Source organism: Lindgomyces ingoldianus, assembly GCF_010093535.1.
Source record: "Lindgomyces ingoldianus strain ATCC 200398 unplaced genomic scaffold BDR25scaffold_29, whole genome shotgun sequence".
Classification (NCBI taxonomy): Eukaryota; Fungi; Ascomycota; class Dothideomycetes; order Pleosporales; family Lindgomycetaceae; genus Lindgomyces; species Lindgomyces ingoldianus.
In genome coordinates, this window is record NW_022985190.1 from 275,943 (window position 1) to 298,844 (window position 22,902).

The window sequence follows — 22,902 nt, forward strand, 5'->3', positions numbered from 1 at the left end:
ACCGTGGGGATTGATTGAAATGGCCTTCGAAGTGTGTGCTGCTTTCAGGGAGACATGTCGACGGCCCACACATAGCAGTGTAAACGCAAACGGATGACATACATGACGATGCAATCGACAGGGACACTGTCACGGGGCAAATATCTGTTTGCCAAGGCTCATCATTCTTGGACCCCCTGGCGATTTCCCGAGTCGAGCAATCCGATGGTCCGCCCGCTTCCGCCCAAGCCTTCATGTTTGACGTATCGTCCAGAGCCTCAAAGGTTGCGTCAATCGTCTCGTCCTGCATCTCAATTTCCCCACCTGCAAACTTGTTCAGCCACATGGTCTCGATATTGTCGCTATAAATTAACCCCGTCACCCCGCTTCACGTCTCGCCTATGTCGTTACCAACGCCAGTCACCCATCCCAAGATGCCGCCGAGCGCCCGTGAGTTCCGCTTTCTTTTTTCGCATCACCGCACCACGCTGTCCACTGCCCATCGCACACCGACACCGCACACGGCGACCCAGAGCGCGCAAAATTGGCTTTCACCCGTATGCTAACGAGGAATCATGAACGCAGAGACGGCTGCCCACGAGTGCGTGTCCGAAGACGCGCTCCAGCACCTGAGGTCGTACAAGTACTCGAGCGTCGACAAGTCCCTGATCTCCCGATATATCCTGAAGCACTACGTACGCGGCCCTCTTCCGCCTCGCTTGTCGCCCAACGCGCCTCTGACAAAGTGAACAGTGGAATGGCTTTGTGGAGCTTCTGCCACTGTGGCTTGCCCCGAATCTCGTCACCCTGCTGGGCTTCTTCTTCATACTCGGGAATGTCGTCGTGCTGGAAGTCTATGTGCCGGATCTGGTTGGACCGGTGAGTTGCATTTGTGCGCCCTGTTGTAGCGGCGAGTGGGGCTGACGTATCATCCTGACCCATAGGCGCCTTCCTGGGTGTACTATAGCTTTGCTATCGGCCTTTGGATGTAAGTTGAAGCACGCCCCAGCACATGATGCATAGTACGCGATACTAAAGGGCATGCTATCTAGGTACTCGACCATGGACAACGTAGATGGCAAGCAGGCGCGCCGAACAGGAACCTCGAGCCCACTAGGAGAGCTATTTGAGTATGGCAAGACCCAAGACCATCCATCGAATACAGAGAGACTGACTAGGATGCAGCCATGGGATAGACTCGCTCAATTGCACGCTGGCTAGTCTTCTGGAGACAGCAGCTGTTGGATACGGATGCAGTAAGACGGGGGCTTTCACGGCTCTCGTCCCGGTCCTTCCTATGTTCTTCTCGACATGGGAGACATACCATACCCATACGTTGTATCTGGGATACTTCAACGGGCCGACGGGTAAGTAACAGGCAGGCAGGCAGGCAGGCAAGACTCTGATTAAGCAGCGACTGATACAAGTTGTAGAGGGGCTGATCCTTGCCTGCACAATCATGTGCCTTTCCGGTTATTACGGTCCCGAAATCTGGTCTACTCCCTTAATCAAATTCTTCCCTTCCTATGGCGCCTATCTCGACGATGTAACGTTCCGAGATCTCTGGATACCTATTATTCTGGTTACCTTCTTCGTCGCGCATCTCCCCGCTTGCATCGTCAATGTTGCGCGAGCGCGTCGGGCTCAAAACCTTCCTCTGGCACCACTATTTAAGGAATGGACCCCCCTGGTCGTCTTCGTGGTCGCAAGCATGGCGTGGCTTGGATCGCCCTACTCATTCATTTTGAAGGACAACCACCTAGTACTCTACTGTGTGACAATGTCCCTGGTATTTGGGCGCATGACGACCAAAATCATCCTCGCCCATCTCACTCGGCAGCCGTTTCCATACTGGACTGTGATGCTTGTTCCCATGATTGGCGGAGCGCTTCTTGTTAATCACCCATTCTTTACAATTACAAGCATGACATTTGGACCTGTTTCAGCGCAACTCGAATTGTGGTATCTCCGAGCCTACCTCGTCTTCGCCACCATCGTATACGGAAAATGGGCGCATCTAGTGATCACGAGCATCTGCGACTTCCTAGGCATAAACTGCCTAACCATCCCGACCAAGGCGCCGTCGACCGATAAAGGGGCGAGGTCGAATGGCGTTGCAAATGGAACACACAAGGGACGCAGGGACTGAGCCACTTCTATTAAGCGAACGGTATACGCACATGATATCGGCTCTTCCAAAAAAAACGCCGCAGACTCTGCAGCTTCAATGCGCGAGCAGGAGACGGCCTGTTTCCTACATTCTTGCATATATCCATCCGAGCGGACTGGCTTCGCTCCCACTATAGACCCGTGGGTGTTCATCTTGCATGTTTGCATCCTTTTGGAGAGTTCAGCGGGAAAAACTTCTAATCCATGTTACTCTTAGCCTGTCTTGTAATGTCTTATGTGGCTTGACGCATAGATTTCAACACCTATACTGAGATGCCGTGTTCTTGGTTAGACTTCTTGTTTACTTCGATTATTTTTCATGCCTGGATATTTTGGCATTGCGTGCAATACACTGCATGAAGGTTTCGGGAGTATGGTTTTGAGCACTGGATGTTGTTGGGTGGTTTGCGAAGATGGTCACAAGGGAAGCGTGGGAGCCTGGTGTGCTGCGGCTGTGGTGGGAAGTTCAGTCACAGAGGAGCGAGCCACCACGCGAGGCCCTCACCTCAGACACTCAATCTCAACGAATGACAGCAAAGGAATTATTCCATGTAGGCTCCAACATGACCATCATTTGCTCTGACTCTTAAGAGGCAGATTTCTGGAGTTTTTTTTCTTTTCCTCCTTCAATGCTTCGGGTTTTTGCCACCTGTTCAACACGTCTTATCTCTGATGTCTGCTGACTGCATGTTCCCTTTAGTTCGATGGCACTTTAGGGCGCTGTCGCAGACCTCGGATTTGGTGAAAAGGGGGTAACATTTCGCGTGCATTGTTTCCTGAGGTGGAAACCCTTCTCAGTCGGGCCGCGATGGCGCACGTGGCGTTGGTAAAGGTTGCTCAGCTCGTGGTGGCGGGCTGTCACAAGCGGCCTCTTAGCATTTCATAAATGCGGCTCTGATCCAACATCCCGACCTCGCTGCTGGGCTTAATTCCCATTTCTCTTGTTCAAAATTGTAGACCTCGAGCTTGAAGGACTTGATTTGAGACAGAAGGAACCATGGGACTCCGACTACTGCACTGTGCAGACTACCATCCAAACTGCTCCAAAATAAATACAACCGTTGATGCAAATCCAGACATTGCGGGGATAGGTGTAAGAGTCTCCAGCTCATCTGTTCTAGTTTCTTCGTTCAACCAACTGACAACTATCTTATAGGTGATTGTAGGCTTCTTAACAACAACCTGCCTCGCCTTTCTAATCGCCTTTACCGTGCTATTCCTCGACCGTTACGCCAAGATCGTAAACCTAATCCGCAAACACATCACGCAGCGACGCAATCCCACCAACTACGAGGATGATCCCTTAGGGCCATACTGGCGCTCACCGGGATTCTGGAGCCGAGTTCTGAGCAAGAATCTGCTCTCCTTTTCCGACACCCAACTCTTGACTGGCTTAGCCATCCAATTCACAGCCATGTTACAACACTGCAAACTCACAATCTACCACTTCCAAATCGTCACCGAACTCGCCTTTCTCACAACCGTCACCCATCTCCTCACTGTAGTCACCCTCCGAAACTACTTCGTCAAATACCGATGGATTAACCTACCCCGTATCTTCAGCATGCTCGGAAACCTCGCGCTATTGGGGTACACGTCGTTCGTAGCTTATTCCTACGATATCGCCGGCTTAGAACTAAGCTCTAGCCTTGCCTGCTTCTACAAGGGCCAACGTCCCCCCTTCAAGGCCGCCTTCGGTGGTCGCTGGGCCGCACTTCTTGTCGGCGCAATAGGCGGACACGTCACTGTCATCGCAGCTATGTACTTCCTCCCTGAGACCGTCCTCCAGTCTCCAGCGCGCAAGTGGAAGGGGTGGAAGTGGTTCGGAGCGATTTTCCGGACTTGGTTCATCGCGCCCATTTATGCAGTGTATGGATTTGTAATGGCTGGGATTTCGTTGCAGAAGACGCAGGCACTGGGATCAGCGAGCGTGGTGATTAATGGGAGTGAGAAGGAATGGGGGTTTGGGCAGTTTTTGCCCATTTTGTTGTTGGCGTTGCCGCTTTTTGCTGCGTGGGAGAGCTTTTGGGGTGAGTTTTATCCTTATATTAATATTTCCCTGCATCAATACTCTACCTATTCCTTACTTCTTAGAGATGTGTATCAAAAACTTACTTCCCCACAGAAGAAAAAGACGAAGACCGCGACAATCGCTTCTCACGCTCAACTCGGCCATCACAAACGTCACAAATCATGCTGCAAAACATGCCTGCGAATAAGATGCCACGTGCAGATGGGCACTCCACAAGAGACAACTCTCCTCTAGAGCGAACAATAGAAAGCAATGGCCCGAGCCCAACTGGAACCCCGAGGCAAATGCCAACGTCGCGCGGTTCGTCGTTGAGCCCGCATCCTACGCCACTTGGGAGTCCAAATCTAGAGATCCCGCGTCAGCCTGCGAGTCCGCGTTTGATTCAAACGAGGACTACGGGATCGAATTCCAGTTCGGGTACAGGGCAGGAGCAGATGCAGGTGCAGATGCAGGCGCAGTAGCAAAGATCGAGGAGTCTAGCTGTTCGAGAAAGGAGTATGATGAAGAGCTTTGTATATTTCTCGGTTAAGAAGGCATAGAGTTGCGATCATGGACGAGGATTTCGATTGTCTGGAAAATGCATGGAATCTACGGCCTGCTATTCTCTAACGCTAGTGCTCAATTCCTCTTCGACTTTTTCGCCTCCTCCCAATCTCGATATGCGGCATGCAGCAACACGACGAAACTCTGTCCCTCAGGACTCCCACTCGTATAAGGCGTCATATCATGCCAATTGAGCGGATTGATAGCGGGAGCCACAATCCCCGTCCCCTTATCAATCTTCCCATCCACAACGTCCATCTTCTTCTTTGCCCAATCAGTATACGCCTTCCCAAACTTCCCCGGACTCAAAATTGCCATCCGGAACGCCGTAGCCGCTAAAATCGACGTCCCAGAGATCTCACCAAACCACGTCGCATTATCGAGATAATTCCTCAGAAGCCCGGATTCATCAACATCGAGCTTAATCGCGCCGTTTAGAATCGCTTTAACCATGTCCTCGAGCAAAGTCTGCTCAGCTGCAGTCTGGTGGGAGTATTGCGAATTCTTCATCGCCGCAAGCACGCGACTCATCCCGGCCGCGGCCCATCCATTCCCCGTACTCCACAGCGCTAGGTCCTTAGTATGGTTACCGACAATATGTAACCATAACCCGCTATTTGTAACCAGCACATCGCGATACAATTTGCACTGATTCGCGGCTGCTTTTAATAGGCCCACGTCGTTGGAAGCCACGCCGTAGTACGCGAGAAACGGTGGCACCATGTAGATAAAATCCGCCCAGAGCTCAGGATACGCTTCGCGGTGCGAGATGGCACCGTTCGACCAGCGAGGGACGGCGGTTAGGAGGTGGTTCGCTTGGCGAATGGCGGCGGAGTAGTACGAAGGCTGGGATTTTCCGATTAGGAGAGCGGGGATTCCGAGGGAGGCGGGATCGCCTGCGGCGCCTGTTTTGTGCAGACATATATCAGTATCAGATTCGTAGAGATGCGCTTTGAAGGAACGGAGGTTTGGGAGGGCAGACGTACCGTCACCATCCACAAGTGTCACATTATCCGTCCGAATAAACGGTTTGACGTATGTTAACGCAGGTACCTTGTCTAAATTCAATGTAGGAATGTTATTGTTTGGGAATGGGTGATCCCAGATGCTGAGTGAGGCATTGCGCCATTCGAGAATGGCTTCGGAGACGGTGCCGTATTCCCAGCTGTGGGTTGCGACTTCAATAGCTTTTGCAAGGACGGTGTTTATGAGGGTTGGGGAAACCATCGTTGGGGGAGGGGCGTTTGAGGATGGATATTCTAAGTAGAGCAGAGCAGAGATGTATGCAAGGGGTAGACGTGGAGGTAGAAGTTGCAAGAGACGTTATGTGGAAATAAACACAGAAATGTTGGAAGGAGCGGGATGCGAATGTGAACGTATCGTGACTTGCTCTAATCCAATCTGATCTAATCCAAAACTCTCTCTTAGCCTTGCCAGGAAATCTGGGCGCGAACGTCTCCATCTTATATCTATCCTAGCACTAACTAACCAAGTAGTGGAATCAATTTTATTTAACATTTGCCTTCCTCGTCGATCCCCGCCGATCCTGGTCACAAAACGGCTCAGATCCCGGGTATATTTAGAAGTTCGTGCTAGGGCCCGTCCCGCAGACCAGGAAGGTGATTGAAGCACGTTTTCTTGGCCTTCGGGAAACGTGGGTTAAATTTCGCAAGATGCGGGCTTTGTGAGGGTGGGTAAGTCGCTTTGGCATCAAGTGAGGCGATAGGTAGCTATTTGAGGGTCTGGGGGGCCTGTCCCACTTGCTACCCCGCAAAGACGTATTTTTGGTTGAGCTTGGGGAGGATATTGTATTGTGCGACCGGAGCTCGTGGACAGTTTCTGTCTGTTTTCAGAGAATGTTTGCATGGGGATCTCGAATTTTCGTGTCTAGAGCTGGGCTAAACTTGGATAGGATACGAGGCGAGGAAACATGCAGGTCATGGTGAATCAGCATTGCACCACCGATCTTATTGCCGGTCCTTTAGGAGGGGTCATAACTGGAGACCCCGTGTGCCAAGGAATCCTTAATGCTGTGTCCGGAGAGCCTTGCCACTGGTACCGTGAGGGGAAGGAAACGGGCAGAATAATGCTCAGTAGCAGAATGGGGATCTGCATCAAATCAAAATTACGATTGCTAAGAAGCTCTGAAACCTAATTTTCATCTTCTTGAATCACGAGCTCAATACTTGCATTATGTGCCTGTCACCCTTCCTGCTAGCTATTGATATGAAAAGTACATTCCTAAGACGGGCTACATCATTATCTCCTGCGAAGTATCGCAAGCATTTTTAGCCCTGTGTTGTTCACAACGCCGGTTTTTGTGCTCAGTTGAATTGGACTAAGCGTTTAAAACATGCTAGCATTATCGTCACTATCCTGATTGCGAATTATGCAAATACCTTTTCTACAGCAAATTGCTACAGTGACGTGCAGTTCACAAGCTCTATTTACGCGTACTAGTGTCCGAATGATTGTCAGCAAAACCGTTTGAGCACACTCAATAGTGTGTTTCAGGCCAGAGGTAGAACATCACAAACGCTAAGCCTCAGCAAGCCGCTGTCAAAACCGGCTCCCGCTCGCGAACACAAGTCTTGGCGATTCACCTTCCATATCTGGTAAAGTGCTATTATTCCTCACACGTGATTTGCCATAAAACAAGTGGGTCCATCTCTATCACTGTTTGAGTTGACAAGAATGTAGGAGGAGCGGGTCGCAGCATACCCGCCTCCTATGCCACTAACCACAACATATTGCCACTCTACATTCGTAGTTCGCCACCATAGAATACATAGAAGAAGAGGATAGTAGTTATTAGTAGGCGGGGAGGAAACTAAGCCAAGATGTGGCTTATCAGTATTAACAGAGATTAATGTCCGACCGCACCAACTTGATTACCGTATCGTGGCCTTGCTCTGCGGCCATCATAGCAGCGCCCGTACGTATACATTCCTCAAGTCGGCCTTCAACCTTGCTCGTCTCGAGCTGACCCCTGTTGCCTACATTAGCGGTGCCCATCCGTTCTTAGTTAAAGAGGCTCTAGCCTAATACAGTAAGGCAAGTAACAAAGAGTGCGGTGTTGCCAGTCTCAACGAACTAGAGAAAGTGTGCTGAGGCAACATGAAAAGCTAGCGCTTAGCTATAGCCTATCCCTAAGGGTGTATAGCCACAATAGCGTGCACACACATATATAAACAAGCGAGTTAAAGACTGGTCGTATGCGCTAGGAGTCCACTCGAGCAGACAAGAAAGACATGAAAACATTCATGGGTCAATTAGGCAATAAACGCCAGGTATCAGTGTGGTCAAGGCTATGATACAATTCGTGAAGGACACTAGACATCTAATCCGAGTGAGCATGCCATACGTGCCGAAGAAGCGTCAATTGAAGACTCCTCCGAAGACCGGCTTTCAGTACCTAATCTAAACTGCAAATCCTGGAGAGCGCTTGAAAACGAATCACACTAGAAGACGTGGGTTACGCTGATTGGCTGCTGTAAAGAACGCCTGCTGAACTCCCAAGGCTGTGCTGCACACACAGGTCTGCTGTTGACCGGTGGGGCAAGAAGATGCAGTAAGCTAACTTGTATAAATGGCACTCATTAGAGCAAAGATCCTCCGTTCTGATTGGGATATTCACACAGCTCCTAGGTAAGCTGGAATGCTGACCATAAGTGTAAGACCCTGTGCTAAAAGATCAAACTCAGAATCATTGAAGATATTTGAAGCTCTCGAAAGACTTAATGGCTGAGATCATTGGCTTCACAGCTTCGCTTATAACGCTCGCAGGTTTGGGGGCGAAATTAGCGGACACCTTGCGAAATGTAGTGAATACACTTCACTCAGCGCAATATGAGGCAGGACTCATCGCGGCAGACATTTCCGTATTTGCCTGCTCGCTCACACAATTGAGTAAACTCATATCCGATCGCGAAGTTCCGGAAGCAAAACAGCTATGCGAAATCGTTGAAGTTCTCATACCGGCATGTTCGACCCTGATAGATGAGCTGAAGAAGCTAATCGGCGATCCGATGGACTTCCGAATAAAACATTCATTGTGGATACGGGTGCTTAGCATGCGATTCAAATGGCTTGTCCAGGGTCCAAAACTTTTATTCGTGAAGGGTCTGATGGAGTCATTCAAGTTAACTTTGGTTTTCCTGGTGTCTACCATGGACTTAGCAGTGGCAATCCATAAAGACGCCGATTATCAGATTAGGTAGGTTCAGGTTAAATCTTTCGACATGCAGCAGGAGATAGACACTGAATGCTAAATGAAAGAATATCTGAATTCTACATAGTTAACTTTGCCATAGGGAAAGTCTCAAAACGCAAGTCCAGACAAATCTTCGATTTGGGGAAGATGCAAAAGCCAACCTACTTCGGTTTAAGGAGCCGCAGCAAATGGCGAAAGTACCAGAACTACTCCAGGACCTTAAATCTCAGGAGACGCGTTCCAATACGTCCCCAAACGCTCTGGCTCTGCTGAATTCACCTCCTCAGTCGCTCGTTTCGTACGAGGAAGGCGAGAGCGACGAAAGTGATGATACCACATTATGCCGCACTAGCTCAGACAGGGAGGAATGTAAAACCATGTGTCTAAGAGATTGCCCACGGGAACTGAGTGGGATTTTGAGCGTTCAAGAAAAGACTTTGACAATGGCTGAGGGCTTACTAAGAATAAATCCACATCCAACCTGGAGTTGGACATCAATAGGAAAGACAAAGAATTCTGAGCAAGGAGCAAGCATCTTAAATTTCCTGAGATATGACCTTCCTCACGCGGAGAGTGTAAACCCAAATCCAAGTGAGCATATTTCGCGATTCCCTGATTCATTCCAGCAAGTTCAAGAGCAAGATCCAACTTTGGACCCCACAAGGTTCACGGAAAGCAGAGCATCTGCCATACCGTCCGATACGATGCATTATATCGACAGACGGGAAGAATCAAGTCAGCCAAATCCACTTAAGGCCGGGGGTGACGCGCCTGAGCTTGAGGCAATAATAAAGAAGATCTTAAAAGAGATGACCCCGTCCGCCAAAAGCGAAACTCTCGTGGAGCCACAAACGGAGCCTTCCAAGCATCATATCATGGAGGAAACTGTTCATTCACAGCCTAGGCAAGCTGCGGTTCCGGAGCCACCATCTGGAGTAGGATTTCAGGACGGTAGCGAGCGATTGACTAAGCTAGAGAGGATTATGTTAGCTGAGAGAGACGAACTGATACGCCGAGACGCACTTGCCGAAGTAGAAAGAAAAGAGGAGCAGGCCAGGGCTAAGAAGGCTAAGGCCGATGAAGCCAAATTAGCAAACCTCGAAAAGCTCATACTAGCACAAAAACAAGAACAACTTAAACGGGAAGCAGCCACCGAAGCGGCAAGGCAGGCGGAACGGGCAGAACAAGTTGCACAAGCGGCGAAAGAGGCTGCTGAAAAGAAAGCTGCGGCGGAAGCAGCAGCCAAATTGCTTGAGGCGGCGAAGAAGGCACGCGAAGAGGCTGAGGGTAGGGCCTCTAAAGAAGCCGAAGAAGCTAAACAGGCTCATGAAAAGGTGCTAGCGGAAGCAAAAGCAGCCGTAGAAGAGCTTGAAATGGCTAAAAGAGTCGCTGAAGAGGAGATTGAAAAGCTCAAACCCAGGCAACAGTCTCCAATACGATTCAAAGATGCAATTGGACGCAAGTTCAGTCTCCCCTGGAGCCTATGCAAGACATGGAAGGGTATGGAGGAGCTTATTAAGCACGCCTTTACAGGCGTTGAGCCTCTTGGGCCACATGTACTGGAGGGACACTATGATCTCGTTGGCGAAGATGGGGAAATTATTCTTCCTCAGGTTTGGGAAACTGTAGTGCGACCTGACTCTGAAATTATTATGAAGATGTGGCCTGTGGTAGAGCAAGAGCTTGGGAGGAAAGAAAATGGTGCGAAGATGATTAAATTGAAGGGGGCTTTTGGGAAGATGTTCGAGAGAAGGTCCGTAAGTCAAAATGGAGGAACGTCGTAGCTATAGAAGACACATATTCTCTAGAGTAGATTAACCCTCAGTTCGGCATAGGGGAGGGCTATGTATTATATAGGACAATACTGATGATGATATTTAAAAGAAGAAATGTGGGTGATTGTAAAGCTTCTTAAACATTGCTATCGAAACCGTAACGGCTGGGTGCCTTGGTACCTGGCGTAGAAATTCCGGCCGCGAAATTGTATTCAAAACCGGAAGCTGAAGCAGAGGGTGCACACCCGAAGCTTTACGTAGGGGAAGAAAGGAAACGTGTAGCTGACACTTGAAAGATAAGGGGGTGACTAAACTCCCACATGTCATATCTGTGATGGCCGCTATGATGGTCTCCAACCCCACAGAATATAGGCCCATGGCATCAGCAATCATGGACATGGGCTGTACGGACCGGTGATTACATTAAGCATCACCCTTACTGTCCGTGGTGTGGCTCTCCTTACCAGCTGTGGTTTGTTACTTAACATACTAGAGAAGGAAATTTAAGACAAGATTAAAGCGAATAGCCTTGCTAACAGCCTTGTGGTTCTTCAGGCATGTTAGATGCTAGTTTAGGGGATTGGACGACTCATTAATTAACTACCCGTGACTTTACTAGAGGTTAATATAGTAGCACATGTGTAAGCCCAACGCAGTCACACTCCCGCACATGGAATAAGATAACACTTATCTATGCAGCGCATCTATTATCTAATTTACATATATTATGTACTTTCTGTATGTACGCAATGTGGTAGAACAAACTGCTTTTTCCTGAAGAACTGCTAATTTTAAAAAGCGGTGGGGTTCATCCCCTTGAAAGGGTACCCATAATGTGCAACCGGTATGGTTTCAAGGGTAAAGTCACACCAGACAAATGCCCCAAAGTGTCGTTAGAGGAGATCTGTCTCATTCAATCGTACTGTTGGAAGTAGACCAATGCGAAAGATATTTGAGGTAAACTTAGGAGCCATAGCGCATTCGTGTTAACAAGTGTTTAACTCACCATGCATTAACTGGATGGGGCAAGGCCGGTGAGCAGAGAATACTTGGAAAATAATTAAATGGGGCATCGAAGACGATAATGTTTTCCGGAGGTGAGGGTAGCAGAGCACAAGGTCACTCTTGGGGCATTGATTTGGCGCAACGCCCGCTTTCGGGGTGGATATGTAGTATGTAGTCAGATTGCCCTGTGCGCACTTGCAGAATTCAGAGTTGGCTAATTCTTCACTTGTTACCCTTTCAATAGGCATGCACTAATCATTCCTTATAATCATTCCCAAAATAGGTTCTCACCATGGGTGGGCAGAAACCGAAAAGTGGCTCACACACTTCAGTTTAAACAAGACCGAAGTAAACTGAGTTTGTTCTAATCTAGTTTTGGTATCTAGGGTACGGATATTCCTGCCCTGAGACGTCCGCATTCAGTATTGTTCACCTATTAGACTCCGATTCTTGGGTTGATACCAACGTAGAGATCCATATTCGGTGAACAGTCTGATACTACGGCGGCCGGCTTCGTTCAGTTTATGAGAGGAGATGGCTGTTTCATCTCATTAGACATTGGAGAAATTTTACTCTCAAACGATTGATGGAGGTCGATTGAAAACCATGCCAACACTTTGTGATGACAGTGAGGACAAGGCGAAGACGAGATGGCAGGAAGAGCCCGCGCAATAGATACTTTGAAGAACAATGGTATGATTCTGTTGCTGCAGATGCTCCATCCCAGGAAATGTCCGTGGGAGGAGACTGATGTTCTCTATGTCGGCCGATGTGGGTCCCCGTTTTCGGAATAGCGCAGAGTTTAGAAACCACGTGCGCTAGCTACCGATCGTCTACATTTCCCACATGGGCTGAAACTTGGCTTTTCTGATCATGATCTTGATGGCTACAACACCTGCGAGACCGCTCTGCTAAGCGTAGAATATGTTTCGTCAGCGTCTTTGTTCGCGGACTTCGGGAGAATTTTGCTCCTCATCGGCTTACTCATATCTAGACCATGCATCAACCCCTCACGCTGATCCACCATACCTTGCTTTTGTGTCTTTGTCATCCTAAATGACACGCCATTGAGGCAACAGATTGTAAGGTTCGGATTAGGATTGAGCGGAACGGATGTGGTATGAATAGCCTCACCAGATCCATCTCCCACGGCTTGCACGACGGAGCCCAAAGAGTGTTGTACGGCTGGTCAATATCTCAAGGGATAAAGGAAAGCTATCTTCCATTGGTTTCAATGCAAGAAAGGAGTCGCCGACTCTTGAGTCAACATAGTATCGAAATCCGGAATCGACGCCTACCCAAAATTCAATCTCTGTTCTCGCCTTTGCAAAGAACGAGGACCATGAGTCGTCGTGTTCCTATCGAGGCCCAACCAGTGGACGCGCCATTAACATGCGCAGCAACTTTCCTCGTCTTGACGATCAACGATACCCCTGACGCCTTCAAAACCGTCCGGTCAACCCTCGCCGGTGTCGATAGTCTCGCCAAAAACGTCGCAATCCGTGACCTTAATGCGTCGTTTAGCTGTACTGTGGGCATAGGTAGTAACACCTGGGACCGTGTCACCGGACTCCCACGACCGGCAGAACTGCACCCATTCCCGGAAGTGAAAGGCGCTACTCATACGGCTGTCTCAACACCAGGAGACCTGCTGTTCCACATCCGATCCGAGCGTCGTGACCTGAACTTCGAGTTCGAGAAACAACTAATAGACGCACTTAGCGACGCCGTCAAAGTTGTTGACGAGACTGTTGGCTTCCGATACTTCGATGTGCGTGATCTCCTCGGTTTCGTAGACGGCACTGCGAATCCCGTTGGGCCCGCTGTACCAGAGTCTATTCTAGTAGCTCAGGAGGACGAAGGTTCAGCCGGAGGGAGTTACATTGTCGTGCAAAAATACTTCCACAATATCAAAGGATGGCGTTCGCTCTCCACAGAGCAACAGAAATCCATTATCGGTAGGACTAAACTAGAAAACGTGGAACTTGACGATGCGGACGCGGATAAGCAGAAAGCGCACAAAACACTGGCCACAATCGAGGATGAAAATGGCGATGAGCATGATATTCTAAGAGATAATATGCCATATGGGAGCCCCGGGAAGGGCGAATTTGGAACATATTTCATTGGTTATACAAGGAGGTTGTGGGTGCTGGAGAAGATGTTGCAGAGAATGTTTGTGGGCGTTCCCGATGGAATGCATGACCGAATTCTGGATTATTCGACCGCGGTGACGGGGAGCACGTTTTTCGCACCATCAGCTACGGTGCTTGCTGGGCTTGGAGATGACTAATTGTCGCAGTTACAACGTAAGAGAAACCTCAAGCGCGGAGGTAGGAGAGAATGCTGGATGAAGGATGAGATGGAGCTAGTTGCGGCAAAGAGTGTAAAACAAGATGAAGACATTCAAGTCTCAATTACATTAAAAATTTACTAAATTACAAGCGAGCTATAGCTCAAGCTTTTGGACAGTCTTTTCGTTTCGGTTCGTTACGCTTCGTCTGCAAAGAATAACCCAGTCTAAAGCGCCCCACAAGATATAAATGTACACAAGTCTCCATAAAACGAAACGCATTTTATGAACATTTCCCATTTCAGTCATGAAATTATCAGTTCTTCTTGGTGGTAGTCTTCGGCTTGTCTTCAGACTTCTTCGTCGTGGTGGCTGCTGCAGGGGCACTCGTTATTCTAGCCGCGGCTGTGGAAATAGTGCTGGGTTTGACGCTTGTGGCGAACGTGGTGGGCTTTGCCCCGCCGTTTTCCCAGTACGAGACGAGTGCTTCTTCGACTTTGTCGACGTCCTTGTAGGCATCCAAGAGATAGAATTCGTTAAGTCGGTCTTTAATATGTTCTTCTTCGAAGTCGCTATCCTTTTCATCCTTGGAGCGGTATTGCTGTTCCATGGGATCAATGAAGTGAGTAGTCTCTGGGTAACCCCAGTCACCGAGGCTGGAGACATTGAAGGCAGCCATCATGTCGTGGTCTTCGTGGATCAAGTTGTGACAGTGGAACATGTCTAGAATGTTTCGTTAGAATAAGTGAGGTAGTGGGATTTGAGGAGACTTACAGACACCATCCCACGGAGCGTAACGAGCGATAACACGAACAGTCTCAGAAGTACCAAGAAGAACTACGTCCTTTAAAGCTTCCTTCTCATATGGAAGGACAGATCGACCACCTGTTCGGGAGATAATTTGCATATCGATGAGATGAATGTGAACCGGGTGTGACCAGCCACCACCGCCGTTGACAAGATCCCAGACCTCAACCTGACCACGCTGAGGCTTGGCGAGAATTCGGTTCTTAACATCAGAAAAGCTGACACCATTGACCTTCCATTCACCATTGGTGCGCTCGAATTTAAAGGTTCGATCAACGCCAGATTTCAATGGTGGGAAAGGAACAGTACGGAGGGAAGAGGGGAGATTTCCATTGCCTTGCTGGCTCTTAACATCCTTTCCGACGATGAAACGCATAATCTGGTTAGTGCTGTTGTAGTCCTCATCAGCTTGCACGTCGCGATTGTTGCGGAGCGTTACGTTCTTGCCGGCATAAGCGCTGAAGTCGAAAACCATCTCCCATCGCTCAGCCATAGAAATATGGAGGAGGTCGGACTGCACTGGTTTTGTCATGAGACCAGCATCGGAAGCAATCATCTGGAATGGGATCTTCTTGCCAAGAGCGCCGTCTGCCTCAAACCAGAGCTGGAAAGCACGGCTGATGGAGGTATCAAGGAATCTCAAGCGATACTTGCGAGGCTCAACCTTGAAATAGGGCCACGGCTGACCATTAACGTGGATTACATCGCCATATAGTGAAACGGTCTCGTCCTTAGGGTCAAAGAGAGTTCCGTCCTTGTTGTACTGCTTTGAAGCCAACGCCAAGGGAATGTCATAATCGCCAGCAGGTAAATTCAAGGCATCTTCAGCAGGATCGTGGAGAATGTAGAAACCGGCTTGTCCAAAGTAGGCGTTCTCAGCAGTGTGGTGAACGGCATGGTCGTGGTACCACAAGGTTCGCGCACTTTGCTTATTCGGGTAGTCTTAAGAAAATTAGGACGACCTATCACATGATGATCAGAAACAACACTTACAATAGTCTTTATACTGTCCAACTTTAGTAGTATCCTCAGCCCATCCGTCAAATGGTGCGCGACCTAAGATATGTTAGTGCACCAATCCGGAAACATGGAAAAGATTCCACATGGTGAGCCATACTGTATGAACCATGGAGATGGACTGAGATATCCTTCTCGCCGTGATTAACAAATCGAACTACAGCCTCTCGGCCCCTCTCCATGCGGAAGGTCGGGCCAGGCGAAATCCCATCATACCCAACAAGCTTCGCTGGCTTAAGGCCGGGATATACCTGTTGCTCAAAAGCCTTAATCTCGATCTCGTAGTAGTCTATCGTGGCACCGGTTGATGCATTAGTATATTGGCTATAGCTGTTAGTAATAGCCTCATGAATGGAAAATAGAGCAACATACTATTTCGGTGCCTTGTTAGGGGGGAATGGCAAAGGATTCTGGAATATGTCTTTATAGACAGGACTCAGCCAGTCCTTGTCTCCAGCGAAAGCCTGGCATGACAAAAGCGATGCCACCACGAGAGACCGAAAGCTTGTCATAATGTGTGACGAGGGCTTGGTTACACGAGCGATACTAGTGTTACCCTGATGCACCTGAGAAGAATTGAGGGAATTTGGCTGATGTGGATGTCCTAAAGGATGCTCCAAGGGGCTTTATATCAAAATATCAGACGGTCCAACTTGCCCCCATTCAGCATTCTCGAGAAATTTAGCTCGCCATAACCTTCCGATTCCATTTTGGGAAGCTATTGAAAGGCCGTTAAGCACGAACAGTCCTTGGGCTGGCGGTGGCAACGGAAAGTGGTGGTCGCTTGGATGCATGGCGGACGACTAGTGAACATTTTGGCTCGAGCCTTGTGCCATGTGGTTGACGGTACGAAGCCATGGCTGAGGTAGGCAGCCCCAAGAGCTAGTACTAAATCAATGGTTGATGATGCATGGCACTGGTTTGCGAACGACACCTGACAAGAGCATACACTGGGATCCACAAGTGGACCCTAAATTCGGCAATGCCAACTGTCGAGGATCTAATTTGGCAATTCGGTAAGCAGAATTGGTGCTTACACTAGAAGCAGGGAAACGGCTTAGGTGCTTTTTGAGCTTTGAGAGGCAGCTCTGTAACATTTATCTTTGTTCTGTGAGCAAAGTCCAACCTTTGACAGGAACAAAATAGGAGCCGCGCTCAGAAGATTCGGTATTGTACGTGGGGTACGAACCTCGTCAACTGAGATAGCAGAGCAAATGCAGTAAAGTAAGGCGAGGTCGCAGGGAGCGTATAAGGGCGCAGTCTTTTGTCATGTTTCAGAGCTGTGCAAAAGCCACAGCTGAAGCTTGGCATCACCTAGAATAGGCTCGGGACAGAGTCTTGCCCGAAGAGAGGAGCCAGATGGTTTGCTTCTGACAGAAAATGCGTTAACCAGAGCGGGAGATTTTAGCAGAGGAACTTGCATCGTGGCAGGCTGAGAACCGGTCAACATGTCCAGGTCCCGATGCTCTCGGAGAAATCTAGGCCATAAAAATAGACAATAGAGTAAAAAAGCGAGAGGCGCAACTCCGCAGCTGTGTAGGATGGATCTGTTGGACAGCGGAAGGGTCGAGGTCTCGACTGGGTTCTTTGTAGTTGGCGCCGACTCAATGGTGTCCGCTAGACCACACTTGGCGGTGGATCAAAACGTGATTGAATCCCGACCAACAGAAGTGTGCTGCCAAGTGTAAGCCAAGAATACCAAGATACTCGGGAAGTCGCTCTAAACCTCACTTGTTGACTATCAGCCGCTTCGTGAAAATGCACCATTTGCAGCCACCCTTGCAAGGCCACGGGGGCGTGCTAAGACCGCCATCAAAACTCATGTCAGACGGATTTGGACTGATCCGTGCTGGCACGAGGTTTCCTGCGGCTACCTCCTATTGAATTGTACATATCATGCATGTGAGTAGAATGGTGGAGATTCGGCACTACGGCGACTGTCTTTGACGATAGGAGCTTCTGCAGAGCTACCCCAGGAAAGTGTGCCAAAGCATGGAGAAGCCGTACTTGAATCTAGCATGGTCTACTGTACCCGCCAGAGTAGTACTGTCCGATGCATGTGGCCTGGTCGACCTGGTCGCTGGGCCCACACTTGGTCACTCCGCAACCCTTTTTGAGTATCTTTGAAGGTAAATCACCCCTGCACACTTTCCGTATCTGCATATCGGCGCGCGGGAGACTCGGTCGGACTTTTAATAGGCGAATGCTGGATCGTCGATTTTGTGAGGATCCCTAATTCGCTAGCTCACCTTGATTCCGATCTCTTGGGAGCCGTCTTTCAAATCTTGCCAATTTGGGCAATGTTACGAAAGCCCCAAGTGTAAATCCTATGTCATATCCTACCCACGAGGGCAGTCCTACATCTGCACTATTGAGATTTCATCCCACTCCCACTTCGATGCCAGGAACTCGACACAAGTGAGACAACAACCCAAAAGGATCCCGAAGCGGTATTTTGGTTGTGTGATGTTTGCATTGGCTCTAAACATCTTTGGTAGCACTTTGAATCATGTTGCTTGGCGGATGGCCTCAATACCGGCTTGCAGTATGCCAAGGGCTCCCGCCCAGCTGATGCTTAACCTTCACAAGACCTCCAGATACGAACGTCCAGCTTGGCTCGTAAAAGCTTCTTCGCCAATGGGTTTCCAAGAACCGGGGAAATTTCGCACTAGGTGCTCAACTGCTGGTATGTTAGGCATACCTGAAGCCAGGGTAGCCTGGTTCCGGTCTGACCGTGGGATCGGGCAGGCAGCATCCGGAGGGCTACGGAGCGTATTACTCCTCGCGTGGATCAGATACCTGGCGGAAGAGGGTGTGGGGACAAGAAGCTGAGCTCTTCAAGTTCGCACCGCCTGCATGAAGAGCATTCTGGCAATATTGGAGGCAAATACTGCAGATTTTGCGGGGAACTGCATGGCATGTCTCAGATACTGTTATCTCGAAGCGGTTGATTCTCGTGTTCTTGCAGAAATGAGTGGATGGAGACATCTTCAACGTGAAGGGGGAGTGCTGAAGCCTTGGTCTTGCAGGTATCAGATCTCTGCCGCATCTGATTTGAGGATATGTTATGATCAAACAACGGGCATTTAACTGTCTGTCGCAGAGTGTTGCACGAAAGATTGATCGGGAAATCTAACCGCCAATGCGAAATTTTCCTCTTCGACACTCTTGAAAGCGAGGGCTGGACGCCACCAAATGCGAAAGCATGGCAAAAAGTACCTAATAATAGCAAGGGACTGCGGCATTATCATTTTGCGATTCATCTCTCGCGACTATCCTGATTTTGGCATTGCTGAGCGAGGAACGTGACCTTTCTGGAACTTCCACCTGAGTAACGCCCTCCTTTGCATTAACCAAACACGGCAGTCAAACGAAACCGCTAACAACGGGAATCCGCCAGGAAGTCACAACTAGCGGTACCCTAGTTACTCAACCGTTTTTGCTGCCGTCTCGCGTAAAAAAGCTTCTATGAGACCTCCGCTAGATCCGGCGTCTTGGCTTTATCCCAACTTCCATATTTCTCAACCTGAAGACTACAGCTGGATACACAACTTCCGATTGCTCATAGTGCAGTGAACAAGCACTGGCTGGCGCCTCTCCCCTTCGGTGTTCTTGGTATTACGAAAATGCCTTGCAGCATAGCATCTATATGAAGTCTTGAACGTAAGGTTCCAGCAGTAATCTGGCAAAACATAGACCGAAAGACGGAAGGAATATTGGGGAGCAGAAATCGGACCTTGCTGCGCGGATATCTTCGATTCAAACGTGCAGGGCGAGGTATTTGATTTCTATAAGAATGTAACGTGTGGCGTAAGTCTATGACGCTGCTGGAGAAGGCTAAATCCACGGCCGGCGGAGGGATTTGCGTCGCGCGAGATGAACATGTGGCTAACACAGTAGCCTGCCAAGGCGGATTTACGGAGAGTCTTGAAAGGTTGGAAAGGGGATCATCTCGTGTTCTGCTGTCGTGACTAAGGAGCACACTTAGCGATTTAGTAGAAGATCCCTCTTTTGCCTTGATCGATCTGCGTTGTCTGCATCGTGTCCATCTGCTTGAAGCTGCTCCACTCACTAGTTGAAGCGTGTGCTACCCTGTGGTCCTCTGTAACTATATTCTTGATGCAGCTTCTAGGATGACGGTCTCCGCACACACGCACACACACTCTCTCACACCTTGAAGCTTAGAAGGATATATCCCAACCGGATTTATCCGCACAAACAACTCGGAAGCCGCCGATGAGGTCGCCAACGATATCCAGATAGCTCTGGGTTCTCTTCCCCTCGGATCGTACATAGAAGACGGCTTCCTGTAGTCCGAATTAACAGACTGAAAGATCGTGAGAAGTGGTGGTAGGAGGAGATTGCGCGTGTCTGGAGTTCGCCTGAGAACAAGGTGCCTCGTCTTGTCAACCGGTGGAAACACCTACACCCACCATTTTGAGAGCCATAACAAGTTGTTCTGCGGCACTGCTTGGTTCGGCTTCTCAAGTGCTTGCCCTCAGAATCTTCGCTATCTTATTCCCGAAAGCTCTACCATCCCTTCATGATGTTTCGCCAATGATAGCAGATGAGAGCGACAACCAGTAGTACCACTATGACTATGATCACTACCAAAATGTAGATCCCAGCTTTTCTTGTTCCCTCCTCTTAACCTTGATGGACAATGACCCAACGAAGTCCTGGCGTACCCATTCTCCGATGGAAGGTGACTGGATGTCGCCTGATCTGAAATCAAAACATCAAGGCAATGTAAGAAGTTGGGACAGATGAATGAACACATCTGAAAAAGGGGACTTGGGAACGAAATCGTTTCACGTTTAATATATTGTCAAGAAACTGCGCCGCAAAACCTGCAAGGCGTCGCAGATCCTACTTCATGTAAATCCTAAGAATGAGGTGGGTCAGAAAATAGACTGATGGTTTCCTGTCCTGCAGCCCCCTCAGAAACCATTCCAACATCCAAAGCCAATAATTTCCCCAATTTTGAAAAGCATCGAGCAAAGATTAAGGACCTTGTGCGAGAATTCGGAGAACAGGAAGAAGCCTGGTAGTGAAGGATGGGGATGACCTTGAAATAAGCGGTTGAGAAATAGGCTAGCCTATATAGGCATAGTACCATTCGTCAATTCTGTATTTCTTGGCAATGGCGACCACAGAATTCGAACTCTTGCCCTACCAACAAGTCCATCGCCTACAGTGTCGTGCACAGCGAGAAATTCTCTTGTTATGTCATTTCCGATCGCATCGCTTTGTTGGCCCTGTAGTCTCTTGCCTTGTTCAGCGTATCCCGCTGATCCCAAACCCGGTTGTTAGCCTGCAAATTTACTACTGTACGTACATAGCCTGCTTCTCTTCACTTCTTACTCCATGATGAGATTATTCGACCAAACATTCTATAGGAAGAGCCGGAAAAGGATGGCTAGCATCGACATATGCTACGCCGTCGCTGCTTATAACTAGGTCCCTGAGTTCATCTCACCCCAGTAAAATTCTCGTCATATGTTTAGAGAGAATGGGAGCTGACAAGACTCAAGACCTCAGGTTTCTCAAAGACTTCATGTCAACGCGTCCCCAAACCTCCTTTGGCGGTACTACTCGCGTCACAAATTCTCCCTCCTGAGCCGTCATTGCCCCATAGCTGGACCTTTTTGCCAATTTCAACCCTTTCAGTTGTGGGACGCGAGTAGATAGGCTTCTACTCCGGACATTCGATAATTTCGACATGTTAGTTGGCGCCTGAGGGATTCGAAGCTCACCGGACAACTTTTCCGGCCAGAGCGGTTACAATGGAGGATCTATTGGCTTGGACAGCAACAAAAGTCGCATACAGGAGCAATGACGCCCTAACTATGGGAAGAACTTTCGAGAAGGGATATATTTATATGTAGGCTACCAAGAGCAGCACTGGCTATCCGACCCGCCCCCATCAAGAAGACGTAAGAGATCCACGCTAAACTCAGGTAATGTTACTGGTATTGTATTCCCGTTTTGCTCGAGATTCGCCTCGAGAGGATTGAAGGTTGTGGTATTCGTCATCACCGAGGGCCAGGAGTCCCATCCTACAAGACTGTCCATTTGCGGCGCCTCTAGCTGTTGGCTTTGCTTGCTGTTGCTGGCTTGATAGGCAAGGCTCAAAGTGTCAGACCCAATGCTACCACCCAAAGGTAGAAGATTTGTATTGGCATCGATCTCCTGTCCGAATAGCTCTAGGGCTGCCTGGCTCGATGCTCCAATCGTGAGCGTTCCGTCAAGTGGCAAATCCAGATCGAGGTTGAAGTCAAACAGATCGACAAAATCCATACCATTAGTATCGATAGATTCGAGAGTTGTTTGAATTTCAGTTGAGATAGTGCCACCATTTCCACCTCTTCGTTCCCGGGCCTTAAAGTTCGCATACTCCTTTGGAGTCATTCCAGTTTTATCTTTGAAGACCTTGTGGAAATATCGCGGAGTCAGGCCCACTCTCTTCGCAAGATCTTGCAACCTGAAAGATTTCGGCTTCGGTTCTTTCAAGGCTTCATCAATGAGCGAGCATGCTTTGGAAGCAGCGCGTTCCTGTGGATCGTCGATCGTGACACTCTCTGGTTTGCATCGCTTGCAGCTCCGGAATCCTGCTGCTTCAGCTTCTCCTGGAGTTTTGTAGAAGCTAACGTTTGCACGGCGTGCCAGACGGGCGGGACAGGTTGGCCTGCAATAAATACCAGTTGATTTCACGCTGTAGACGAATGCCCCGTTGGCGGCTGCATCGCGGATTGTGAGGGCTCGCCACCGAGCCTGATCTGTTGTGAAAGACATGGGGAAATAAAATACGAAGAATAGGCGATGCCCAAGATCATGTGGAGTTGGTGGTATTAAAGCTGCGAGACCCGCCGTTCTTATGAAGCTTGCATGTGAGCAGAGGGTTGGCCGCGCAAGTTCTGAGATGCAAGGATCTGCGAGATTCTTAGGGCTCTGATTGGCCACTTCCCAAGCATGGTGCATTGGAAGTTCTGGATCAAGTATTTCGACCCGACATACGACGAGACCGAACCAATCAATTCCTATGTGTAAGTTGGGTGCGAACAGTTGT

At 49.0% G+C, this 22,902-nt stretch overlaps 8 protein-coding genes across 8 annotated transcripts; 4 read left to right on the forward strand and 4 right to left on the reverse strand.

Moving 5' to 3' along the window:
* Nucleotides 1-554: 554 nt before the first annotated feature.
* On the forward strand, nt 555-2,128 carry BDR25DRAFT_234590 (ethanolaminephosphotransferase 1; the record flags this gene model as incomplete). Its single annotated transcript, XM_033685483.1, has 6 exons — nt 555-674; nt 733-858; nt 924-967; nt 1,032-1,109; nt 1,165-1,346; nt 1,413-2,128. 6 exons carry the CDS (start codon nt 555-557, stop codon nt 2,126-2,128), a joined length of 1,266 nt encoding a protein of 421 aa, XP_033544265.1.
* Nucleotides 2,129-3,145: 1,017 nt separating this feature from the next.
* BDR25DRAFT_234631 (uncharacterized protein) lies at nt 3,146-4,641 on the forward strand (the record flags this gene model as incomplete). The annotated part of the gene is made up of 3 exons (XM_033685484.1): nt 3,146-3,241; nt 3,305-4,178; nt 4,274-4,641. The coding sequence occupies 3 exons, from the start codon at nt 3,146-3,148 to the stop codon at nt 4,639-4,641; spliced, it is 1,338 nt and encodes a 445-aa protein (XP_033544266.1).
* A 157-nt stretch (nt 4,642-4,798) lies between these two features.
* Nucleotides 4,799-5,950, reverse strand: BDR25DRAFT_291812 (Six-hairpin glycosidase; the record flags this gene model as incomplete). Its single annotated transcript, XM_033688615.1, has 2 exons — nt 4,799-5,628; nt 5,710-5,950. 2 exons carry the CDS (start codon nt 5,948-5,950, stop codon nt 4,799-4,801), a joined length of 1,071 nt encoding a protein of 356 aa, XP_033544267.1.
* Nucleotides 5,951-10,369: 4,419 nt separating this feature from the next.
* BDR25DRAFT_163928 (uncharacterized protein) lies at nt 10,370-10,573 on the forward strand (the record flags this gene model as incomplete). Its single annotated transcript, XM_033684073.1, has 1 exon — nt 10,370-10,573. A coding segment is annotated over one exon (204 nt), but the record flags the coding sequence as incomplete, so codon positions are not given.
* A 946-nt stretch (nt 10,574-11,519) lies between these two features.
* On the reverse strand, nt 11,520-12,767 carry BDR25DRAFT_358552 (uncharacterized protein; the record flags this gene model as incomplete). The annotated part of the gene is made up of 9 exons (XM_033695971.1): nt 11,520-11,615; nt 11,649-11,673; nt 11,729-11,967; nt 12,008-12,034; nt 12,108-12,115; nt 12,150-12,263; nt 12,298-12,538; nt 12,563-12,602; nt 12,670-12,767. 9 exons carry the CDS (start codon nt 12,765-12,767, stop codon nt 11,520-11,522), a joined length of 888 nt encoding a protein of 295 aa, XP_033544269.1.
* Nucleotides 12,768-12,829: 62 nt separating this feature from the next.
* On the forward strand, nt 12,830-14,183 carry BDR25DRAFT_305504 (Dyp-type peroxidase). The gene has a single exon (XM_033690421.1). The coding sequence runs from the start codon at nt 13,059-13,061 to the stop codon at nt 14,007-14,009; it is 951 nt and encodes a 316-aa protein (XP_033544270.1). The 5' UTR covers nt 12,830-13,058; the 3' UTR covers nt 14,010-14,183.
* Nucleotides 14,184-14,325: 142 nt separating this feature from the next.
* BDR25DRAFT_374706 (oxidase cueO precursor) lies at nt 14,326-16,345 on the reverse strand (the record flags this gene model as incomplete). Its single annotated transcript, XM_033697340.1, has 5 exons — nt 14,326-14,732; nt 14,784-15,758; nt 15,810-15,872; nt 15,934-16,157; nt 16,206-16,345. 5 exons carry the CDS (start codon nt 16,343-16,345, stop codon nt 14,326-14,328), a joined length of 1,809 nt encoding a protein of 602 aa, XP_033544271.1.
* A 5,881-nt stretch (nt 16,346-22,226) lies between these two features.
* Nucleotides 22,227-22,628, reverse strand: BDR25DRAFT_234681 (uncharacterized protein; the record flags this gene model as incomplete). Its single annotated transcript, XM_033685485.1, has 1 exon — nt 22,227-22,628. A coding segment is annotated over one exon (402 nt), but the record flags the coding sequence as incomplete, so codon positions are not given.
* Nucleotides 22,629-22,902: the final 274 nt, after the last annotated feature.

Bases quoted from the DNA above. Each gene is read 5' to 3' on its own strand.
- BDR25DRAFT_305504 (XM_033690421.1), top strand. From the start codon at position 13,059: ATGAGTCGTCGTGTTCCTATCGAGGCCCAACCAGTGGACGCGCCATTA.